The sequence below is a fragment of the Henckelia pumila genome, unplaced genomic scaffold (assembly GCF_033568475.1).
Source record: "Henckelia pumila isolate YLH828 unplaced genomic scaffold, ASM3356847v2 CTG_461:::fragment_3, whole genome shotgun sequence".
NCBI classification, from domain to species: Eukaryota; Viridiplantae; Streptophyta; class Magnoliopsida; order Lamiales; family Gesneriaceae; genus Henckelia; species Henckelia pumila.
Window position 1 is genome coordinate 7,315,151 of NW_027331831.1, and position 11,901 is coordinate 7,327,051.

General features: G+C 32.3%; 1 protein-coding gene across 1 annotated transcript; it reads left to right on the plus strand.

The window, feature by feature from the left end:
- Nucleotides 1–1,763: 1,763 nt before the first annotated feature.
- LOC140871833 (probable arabinosyltransferase ARAD1) lies at nucleotides 1,764–4,766 on the plus strand. Its single transcript, XM_073274570.1, has 4 exons — nucleotides 1,764–2,516; nucleotides 3,472–3,765; nucleotides 3,853–3,948; nucleotides 4,145–4,766. The coding sequence occupies exons 1-4, from the start codon at nucleotides 2,028–2,030 to the stop codon at nucleotides 4,559–4,561; spliced, it is 1,296 nt and encodes a 431-aa protein (XP_073130671.1). The 5' UTR covers nucleotides 1,764–2,027; the 3' UTR covers nucleotides 4,562–4,766.
- The last annotated feature ends 7,135 nt before the right edge of the window (nucleotides 4,767–11,901 follow it).

Consider the following 11,901-nt stretch of genomic DNA (forward strand, 5'->3'; position numbering starts at 1 on the left):
AGACTTAGCGACTATTTGTTGAAAGAAGGCTACAAAAATGATCCAATTTTTCCATGTGTTTTTATTCAAAAGAATGGATCAAAGTTTGTCATTATTGCTGTATATGTCGATGATTTAAATATCATTGGAAGTCCCGAAGAACTTGAAAAGACAGTTGATGTCCTGAAAAGGAAATTTGAGATGAAAGACTTAGGCAAAACAAAATTTTGTCTTGGTTTACAAATTGAACATCTGGCAGATGAAATTTTAGTCCATCAATCCACATATACAGAAAAAGTGTTGAAGCGATTTTATATGGATAAAGCCCATCCATTGAGTTCGCCCATGGTTGTTCGATCCCTTGATGTGAAAAAAGATATTTTTCGACCTCGTGATGAGCAAAAAGAACTACTTGGTCCAAAAGTACCATATCTTATTGCAATTGGTGCATTGATGTATCTTGCTAATAGTACTAGACCGGACATATCATTTGCTGTAAATTTGTTGGCAAGATATAGTTCTTCTCCTACACGAAGGCATTGGAATGAAGTTAAACATTTATTTAGATATCTTCAGGGCACTCATGATTTGGGTTTATTTTACTCTAATTCTTAATTGATTGGTTATACAGATGTTGGGTATCTATTTGATCCACATAAAGGAAAATCACAAACTGGGTACTTATTTACTTATGGTGGAACAGCTATATCTTGGAGATCTACGAAGCAAACCATGGTCGCTACCTCATCAAATCATGCAGAAATACTTGCAATCCATGAAGCCAGTCGAGAATGTGTTTGGTTGAGATCGATGATTCATCATATTAAAGAGGAATGCGGCTTGTCTTCTACTAAAAACTTAGCTACAATACTTTACGAAGACAATGCGGCTTGTATTGCTCAACTGAAAGATGGATACATCAAAGGTGATAGGACAAAACATATATCCCCCAATTTCTTTTTCACCCATGATTTGCAAAAGAAAGGTGATATTGAAGTTCAACAAATTCGCTCAAGTGATAACCTTGCCGATTTTTTCACAAAATCATTGCCCACATCAACTTTTGAGAAATTGGTGTACAAAATCGGAATGAGGCGACTTAGAGATTTCAAGTAATGTTCGCAACAGGGGGAGTTAATCCAAACTGCACTCTTTTTTCCTAGTCCATGATTTTTCCCAAGTGGTTTTTCATGACAAGGTTTTTAACGAGGCAATTTAGCAATAATGAGGGATGTTGTACTCTTTTTCCTTCACTAGATTTTTATCCCATTGGGTTTTTCCTAGTAAGGTTTTAACGAGGCACATCCGTCGAATGACATCCAAGGGGGAGTGTTACAATATTATGGATGTCAAAGATTTGGGTGATCGAACAAATCTTCAAGAGATGGTAAAAAATCAAGATAATATCAATTCCTTGTAATTGCATAGTTACCATACTCGAGAATTTCTTGTACCTATAAATAGGTCACTTATGTAATACTTTTGATATATTAAATTTACATGTTTTCTTTGCATATTTTTTGATTAGTTTATCCTTTATTTTATAACAACTTTATATTTTTTATCTACATCATAAATTTTTATTTTTACTTTTTAAAATTAACAACGAATCTTTCCTATGTTTCAAAACCGTCGTAAAACGTGGATGAGATTTATTAGTTTAAATATATAATAATAAATTTTATCATCATCATCATCATCATCATCATCATCATCATCATCATCATTATTTATTTATTTATTTATTTATTATTAAATACCTGAAAATGAGATTCAACGTAATTTGTAAGCTAGATCTGTGGTGGTTTTCTGCTATTGCAAAATCCCTAATTTCACTGATTGGATACTGTGCGAACAACAATCTTCTGTATCAAATTCAAATCCCTAAATTCCAATTTGTTTTGTCCCCAATCCAAAGTTAAAAATTCAAACAAGAAAAGAACACGGCAATTCTCGAGATCAGCTATTTACTGTTTATCCTCCGATCCAATCTGCACCATTCCTTTGGGCCCGCGGGATTCTCTCTGAAAATCCAGCTGCTTTAACAAATGCAAAAATCGATAAACAGGACCTTGATATGCTTTTCGCTATGCATTCCGCTACTCTTCGGTTCGTTACTCCTCGCCGGAACTCTCGATTACAAATCCCAGTTCCTATCTTTCTTGCCCCAGCTCAATAATGCTGCGCCTTGCCGAGCTCAAGCGCCACCTCTCCGCGTGTACATGTACGATTTGCCTCCGCGTTTTAATGTGGGGTTGATGGACCCCACTTTTCCCGACAGTGAACTGGTGACTGCATCGAATTTGCCCATGTGGAGGTGGAACGATGGGCTCAGAAAACAGCACAGCGTGGAGTATTGGATGATGGCCTCGCTTTTGTACGAGGGGAATGATGATTCGGGTTCCACCCGGGAAGCGGTTCGTGTTAAGGATCCAGAGTTAGCTGATGTTTTTTTCGTGCCCTTCTTTTCCTCGCTTAGTTTCAATCTTCATGTGCGGAATATGGCCGAGTTGAATACTGTCGACGAGCAGCTGCAGGTGGGGTTTTTTTCCTTTTCTTTTTTTTTTTTTAAAAAAAGATTATTTTCTGTGTTGTATTTGTATTCATGAATTGATGTGATGGGCACTCACTTGTGTTCTTTTATATTTGTCTGGATTGCATATTTGAGTACTGCCTTGACATTATGTACATTTTGTATAATTGTATTTGATTTTATTGTTTCAGTTGGATCATATGAAGTTAGTTATTGAGCTTGTCGAAAATGGTGAAATTCTTTTCTTCGTCTTAATTTGTGTCTTGAAATGAGTTTCCTATCTTTAAGTTTAGCTATGGTTAACAACCATAAAAATTCGAGTACATAAGCGTGTGCATGGCTCGCCAGGTAAAATGATTAATTGTCAAATCTGTAATTCTATGTATGATGTGTATCAATTATTATTATTATTATTTTGAGAGCATCAATTAATATTATTAACTAAAGCACACCATGGGATGATTTTCCGTGAAGCTGAGATGTAGTATGATTTTTTTATGGTTCCTTTGTGAATTGAGTACAAAGCCACGTTAATGCCATTTTTTTTTGTGGCATACTGTTTGACAGAATGTTTGAATAAAGTGGAAACTTCCTTTTGGTCTCATCTTTTCTTGTTTGGACAAAAGTTCTACTGAGTAGCTGAAAACATTATGCTTTGTATCATCAAAATGCAATCTTCTTATGATAGAATCATTATAGCTGCATTTAAGTCATAAAACTGGAATCAAGCATTTTCTCTGAATTATTCCCAAGTCCTAGTCAAATGGAGATTGTTAGATATGAGTGATTGCCGACCTCATCATTTAAACCAGTCCTTACGTCAGTCCATTTTCTAGACATGTTTGATTGTTTTTACTTAATTAGAGATGTATCAGAGGTAACTTATTAGAATTTATGGTTTTCAGATGTTAATCTTTCTTATTATTTAATAGAGCTGAGCACTGTTCATTTTACTGCAGCTCGAGATGGTTAATATTATAAAAGCATCGGATCACTGGAAAAGGTCCGGTGGACAAGATCATGTTATTCCTATTCATCATCCAAATGCTTTTAGACAGTATCGTGATCAAGTTAATGCTTCCATTTTCATTGTGGCTGATTTTGGTCGCATCATGAACATTTCTCGACTATCAAAAGATGTTGTTGCTCCCTATCCTCATATGATAGAATCATATACCAGTGAAGATCAGGGAGACCCATTCGAGGCTCGAAAGACACTTCTCTTCTTTCGCGGGAGGACTAAGAGGAAGGATGTATGATAATCTACAATACGGAGTTATGTTTTGTCCTTTCTTTACTGAATAAACCATACGGCTGACATAGTAATATCAACCTGGCAGGAAGGAAAAATTCGTGCCCAGCTGCATAATATGTTCACAGGAATGAAAGATGTAATCTACGAGGAGGGCAGTGCATCAGAAGAAGGCTTCAAAGCTGTAAGTTAAAATAGTGGTTACTTTGCACATGAAAGTTGTCAATGTCCGGACATATCTTTTAAATCATGAGAAGTTGATATTTTTCATCTAAAAACAATATGAAAGTTGGATGTTTGGAACCTCCAATTCCTTATCGTTCTTCGGTCTGGGAATATTATTTCCATCTGATACTTCAAAATTTTCTTGGTTATACTAGTCTGCTGAACAAATGCGTTCATCAAAATTCTGCCTACACCCTGCTGGTGATACTCCGTCGTCTTGCCGTCTATTTGATGCCATTGTGAGCCACTGCATTCCTGTAATTGTGAGTGACAGACTCGAGCTACCCTTTGAAAGCGAAATAGACTACAAAGAGTTCTCAATCTTCTTCTCAGTGAACGAGGCTCTGCAACCAGGCTACTTGATCGATGGGCTCAGGGGCATTTCAAAAGAGAAATGGACAAAAATGTGGCTGAAGCTTCGAAGCATTTCTCATCACTTTGAGTTTCAGTACCCACCAAAGAAGGATGATTCAGTCAATATGATATGGAGACAGGTGAAGAATAAGGTTCCTGCTGTCAAGCTTGCTTTACACAGAAGTAGGCGGCTGAAAATACCAGATTGGTGGAGATAGTTCTCTGACATCGGAGTTTTTAAGTTTGTACATTCTTCTTTTTTTTTTTTTTTTTTTCCTTCAAAATTTCCGGTACATCTCCGGTTGTGTAACAGGGGAATATAGATGGTTACAGTTTTGACTATACAAACAATAAAGATATGTTATTAAGAATAATTCTTGCTACAGAAGATATTGAATTGCTTGGTGATCATAAACCATGAATTTGAACGGGATTCGAAATTGCAATTATATATTGTATTCTCAAATCTGAGTTAGATACTGTGTTACTCAATGGTGAGGCTCGAGTTAAGACTGTACTCTATGTGGCTTTAATTTTGGTTGCTATCCGGAAAATCAACTTCGATGAATCATTGTAAACCATAGTTTCTGGTAAATGCAAGAAAGGATAACTGAGTATGTCAAATATGATCAAGATACAACTGCTGATCATGTCAACACCATTATTTTCTTGCACATTTCTTTCTATTGAGTCACAGTTGCAAAAATGAATCCAACGAGTATTTACATATTCTTTTTTAAAAAAATCCAATGTGACTTTGACCATTTTCCCGAGTGTTTGTTGTATATCATAATTTTATTTTATATAGTCGTTTATGTTTCATGACATATAAAACTGTGGGTTTTGCTGTGTTCATCTTCCGGATATTTCATTATATTTTACTTTTGTTTCTCCTATATGTGATTTTTGCACTCCATAAGTGAAGTAAATCTCATAATATACTTAAAAACAGATGAGATGAATACAAAACAACCGTTGAAATGTCATCAACTCAAATGGTTTAAGATATTCAAACTACAATGTCGAATATGATCAAGCTAGATGCAGTTGTTGATCATGTCAACAGTACAATTATTTTCTTGATGGATACTTCTTTCTATTGAGACACAACGCGCGAAGATGTATCCGACGAGTATTTATGTTTCTGATTAAGAAAGATAAATGTCAAAATATACTAAAGACAGAGGAGATGAATACAAAACACTCGTTGAATGTCATATTAACGTTATCAACACAAATGGTTTAAGACATTCAAACTACATCACAAATCTTTATAACAATTTCTATTAATATATATATAGAATGATGATCGATTCTAGAATACTACAAAATCTATTATTTTGTAGCTCTGGTAACAATTCCGCCTATTCATAAGTATTAGCAAAATGTTCAATAACATTTTAGCCGAAGATGGAGTACTTAGCAAAGTCAATTTATATCATTAGTAAACTACCTAATATTTCTTATTATTTCATGCATTATACCTAAGTTTGACAAATGAAAATTATAATTTATCATATCCCGTGTTTCAGATATATATACACTTGACAAATTCAATTATGTCTGCATTTTCCGCGTGTACTGTTTTCTCACGAAGAAGAAACATTCACCTTCTCTTCTCTCGACGGGGAAAAATATATTTATTTTTTCCCAACAGAAAGTCAAAATTTTGGCCTACACTGGGACTGTTTCCTAAAAAGCCAAATCTAAATATTATAAAGCATATTAATAAACAACATTTATCTTACGTAAAAAAATAAACAACATTTATCTCGAAAAACAAAAAAAAAATCTTGTGATACAATATAACGGGTCAATTTTTTGAGACAGATCTTTTATATGAGTCATCCATAAAAAATTATTATATTTTATGTCAAAAATATTATTTTTTATTGTAAATATGAGTTGGATTGAGCCGTTTCGAAAAATTGAATGTCATTTAAGCTTTGAGATTTTATTTTTTTTATATGTCCAAGTTGTTTAAATATAGTACATCATAAATTTATTCAATATATATCATAAATGAGCCCACAGGGGCATAGGCGAGTTGGTAATTCCTGAGGTCACGTGGGAAGAGATTCCCCAGCGTTGCGGGTTCGATTCTCGTGTGGAGCATATTCTCTGCTGAAATATTATGGGGATATGCTCTGGGGGTTAGATCATGTTGCTCCCTCCTTCAGGTCCCTGTCGCTCGTGCACATCCCTCGATTTAACCTCCGCGTGAGCCAATGGGCCTCTGACTCATGTGGAATGGAGTCCTTCGGGGTCAACCCTTTTTTAAATATATATCATAAATGAAACTAAGTTGGCAAGTGCACTTGTCCTAACATTTAGAATATATCCCAATCAATATTTTCAGCATAAGTTGTTGGAGTTCCATATATTAATCCAACATAAATGGCGAATCCCATAAAGTTTTGATTTAAATTGATTAAGTCAAATAATTATCTTCGTCATAAATATAATGTTTCCGCAGACGGAGGGTTTACCAAACTCCGATGTGACATTTTTAAACTTTGAATAATATAGTTGTACCACACTAACACAAGCTTACAATAATAATAATGATGATAATATCATAATCGTTGACCATATCAAATCATAATTACACAAATCTTTCTGTTTTTTTGTACAAAAAAAATTTAATGTGTGTTTATTCATGTATCCATGTAGACTTGGCCAAGGGCCAGGTTGGACCCGGACCCGGACCGAAATCAGCCCGTGGTGAACGGGTCGGTTAACCGGGTCAACGGGTCCAACCCGGAACCGGGACTGGACCGCCTCGTATCCGGCGGGTTGGCCGGTTCAACCCGGCGGGTCCGACCCTTCGGGTTCGTCGGGTTGATCCATCGGATTTATCTTTTTAAAATATTATTTTAATTTTAAATAATAATTTAAATAATATATATTTGATATCCACACATGTGTGATTTGAATCAAAACCAAATGAGTTTGAGATCTCATTTTTATCGCTAGACCAAGTGTTGATTTGTTAATTGAATGTGATTGAATATAAATAAATGTAATAATATGTTTTATACAAGATATTTAAACTTGAAATGTAATATATTTTTTATTGAGATAAATAGAGTTTTTTATTGAGGTAGATAGAGTTTTTAATATAAGATGTTGAAATATAATATATATTTTTATTGAATTAATATAATAAATTTTTTATTGATATATATATAATTTTTAATATAAGATGTGAAAAGTTGAAATATAATATATTTTTTATTTAATAAATATAATATTTTTTTATTGAACTAGATAGAGTTTTTAATATATAATGTTGAAAGTTGAAATGTTATATAATTTTTATTGAATAAATGTAATATTATAAGATGTTAAAAGTTAAAATATAATATATTTTTATTTAATAAATATAATATATTTTTTATTAAGATAATGAAATATTTGATAGATTTTTTAAAATTCAACTGTACAAAAAAATTTTAAATTTTTTTTAAAAAAATAAGGATCGAACCGAACCCGACCCAGACCTGAACCGACCACGGGCGGGCCGGTTAAGAGTCGGCCTATTGCCGACCCGGACCCGACCCGTTGCCAGGTCTATATCCATGTAAATGAATGCACATTTTGTTAGGAGACTAATTTCCATGACAGGGATGTAATAGGAAGAGTGGGATTCAGCGAGTTACGAAATTAAATGGAAAATCAACTCTTTGAATATATAGTACTGATAATTTTAGAATATAACACAGAATTTAAATTTTGCATATTAACATGCATCGGACATTCCATAGAAGAATAATATTTTTAAATCATCTTTAGAAGACTAATTTGATTAATTAATCTAAAAACGCTTCAATATATATATATATATATATATATATATATATATATTCTATTTTATAATAGTTGAGAGACACGTACTAACGGCTAACATGAGGACACCAACTTTTGTTTCCGATTTTACCCTCTCATCTCATTTCTATCCACTATTCCACTAAACCTCCCACTCAATCTACCCACAAAAAAATTACATATAAAAATAACTTTTATTTTACACACGCATAAACATGTGCTTTTTTTACTAGTATATATAATAAATACACTAAAATAAAATTATCGTTATTCAAATCTGGAGGAATTGACTTGAGGAGGTAGGTATCTGGCTATTATTACACTATGATTTCTAGGAAACTTTGTATATTTTTTGTTGTTAATTTTTTTTAAATCCAAATCAAGTTATTATTACTATTTACCATTTTCCCTCTCGATACCAAAATATTTAGTCCAATAATTATAAATGAATCAAATGTTTTTTTTTCACATTATTCATTGCATTGCATCACTACCTATATACTAACATTGAACTAACTATGATTTACGTGTTAACCGTTGAATCTGTCTTAACAGAAAGAAAGTAATATTTTTAAGGTAGATTTAGTGATCGATATTATTTAAATTATATATATGTATTTGGATCAATGAGTTTAAGTAGCAGATCTAAAATTGTGATTATAAGCTTTTTTAAAAAAAAATTGTGATTATAAGACATCGCATTAACCCAAACACCAATCGATGTAAAGTTTGACCTGATCGTGGGAAGACGTGCTGACCCACCAACTATCGCACAGATCCATTTTTAGTTGGCTGTATAATTTTATTGATTTTTAGTATGAAAATTATCTGCCAAATATAATAAATATAAAAATAAAAGATTCTCATTTTCCATTTCAGTAAACAAATGATGGCCACCGGCTATACCGAAAACTTAATCGAAGTAATGGTTTGGTGCATTAATGTATCGGAATCTTTATTCATAAAATAATCATAAATGCCCATCATATGATCAATTCAACACTAATAAAACATGCAAGTTAAATTTTTTTTTTTTGAAAAAAAAAAGTGAAAGAAAGAAAGAAAAACATGCAAGTCTTCCAAGCGTATGGAGAAATTTTATGTTATTTTTAAAGTAAATTAGCAAATTAAAGATACATCTAAAAATAGACATTTTTTATGAGGTGTGGATCTTTTGGAAAAACTTGTCTCACATATTGTGATATTTCATCCTATTTCCATATGATCTTGCATTTTATATATCAGCGATTGAGTTATATGCGATGCATGTGTAACATAATAAATAAAAACTAAGTAGTAAAACATTGAGAATTATAAGAAGTATGTGGAATGAAAATAAGTTGATAAGTTTTTCCAATGTTTTTAAATTCGAGATAATAATGGATTCTATCATATTGTACAACTCGACTTACATTGGTATCACATGGATGGATCGAATCAGTTAAGCTTTATATACAATGCAGATGATAGCCAAACACTTACACATCATATGGTCAATTTAAGGCAAAATCAATTTTGTCTTTCTAAAATTTTCCCATCACCTAAGGTCCGAAATTATTGTACAGAACATATTATGTCGCTGATCCGAAATTTTTGCATTGTACCACATGGCCGTCCAATTAACCAATAATTTTGGAATTTTTTTTTTTGGACTTTCCTGATATAATAATTACAATATTTATGATTTTGCTTGTTAAATTGTAGAATCTTTGGCCGTTGGAGAGTCCTGCATCTCACTTTTGATATTAGGTCACGATCCGAGCAAATTGATCACACCGATTTCATATAATTTTTTAAATGAAAAATATCTCTAAGAATTTGAGTTTTTACTAGTGCCATATTTTTCTGAGGTACGTTGTATGTTAAAAAAGTTAAAATTTTATTTCAATGTCAATGTTAATTGTATTGCACGACTTTAATTTAACTACATAGACGATGCGAGTTAGAATATTGGTTCAGTCTAGAGAGTAATGCACTGTACTTGAAATGATTATTGACGTCTGTGAGTCTTGAAAACAAAAACACTGCATGAAAAAGTTATAGAATGCCAATCCCGAATTGTTCCTGTGCTATTAATAATTATTAGCAGGTAATTAAAAAAATATATTGAGCCCGAATTTTGAGTCCAAATTTTTTTAAAAAAATTGTTATTTTTTTTATTTGAGTATGATAAATTTCTCTTGCCCATATTAGCTCCACGTACCTATATCGAGGATCATAAATTTCTCCTGATACTAGAATGGAGTTTTTCGACCCTGCAGAGGGGTAATACCCCCTCTGAAGATTGCATGGCCATGATTGAGCCACATGCAATTTACGGAGATGTCGATGCCACCCATGGGTACTACCCACACGGATGACATCGACATTTCCGCAATTTACATGTGGGGCCCACATAAAATTATGGGCCCCACATGTAAATTGGCCAATCATGGCCATGGAAATGCAGAGGGGTATTAATTACCCTCTCTGTATGGTCCTAGAATGGTCAAGACATAACATTTGAAATGCAATGTGATTTAATGCATATCATGACTTGCATTGTTAATATGCATGGAGCAAGTGTGGGATGGCTTAAACGTTTATATTTATTATGAAAAATATTATATGTATGATGAGAGTTACAAATTTATGATCAAAAGTGTGTTTATGATAGTTTAGTAATTTTAAATACACAAAACGTAATATATAATCTTAACACATTTATCATTTGATGATGAAATTATCTGCGTTTGTTGTTTCTATTTAGGAGAAAGATAGCGTTTTTGGTTTGGTAAATTTGTTTTGTTGCGATTGTTGTCTCTTTTATTATTGCATTTTAGTTTTAATATTATATATTTTAATTTTTGATAATTTTAATCATTTTATCAGAAAAGTTGATATGACATTATACAAAGTAGCATGTCAACGCCCTAATGATGCTAACATTAGGGAAAAAAATACTAAAATTTTCCAAAAAAAATATATAATGAACTAAAAATGAAATTTCACCCGAGTGATATATAAATTACTTTTATTTTATGTAATAATTATTAAATTAGTAAATTACGCGATTCTGAATTATCACTTCATATTATTGATATCATGTAATAAATATATTAGATTTTAAAAGATACTAATTTTGATTTAAAAAAAATATCAAATTAAACGATAGATGAAAACACAGTAGTTGCTCTCTAAGTAAATAAAAGCTATACCACTTTTTTGTATAGTTTTGAAAATAAAAAAATGTGAAACCTCATGGCCAAACCTTCTACACATGCGCATCTCTAATAATAGGTCTATGGTGAAACAGGTAAATCTGATCAATATATATCACGAAAAATACATAACAGTTTTCGACATAAAAATAATATTTTTTTTTATATATATGAACTCAAATCGAAAACTCATTTTACGAAATTAAACTATAAGACGGTTTAATAAAAGTTTTTGCGAGATCAGAACACGATTTTAGAATTTCAACTCTTTGTTTACCTATTCACAGCACAAGCAACTATTACGGCGGTATGGTTGGTGAAAAAACACCCATGTTTGCTAACCCATCATACAAATATAATAATTTTTATATAGATAAAAATATTCATAAATCAAATAAAATAATCAAACGAAAAGTTAGTTGGGTCTGTGACATTTTCCAATTGAATCTTTCAATTGATCTTCACGCGTTGTTACGTACTATTACCAAGCTTGGCAGACCTATATAAATTGGCCTGCAATTTTGGCAAAA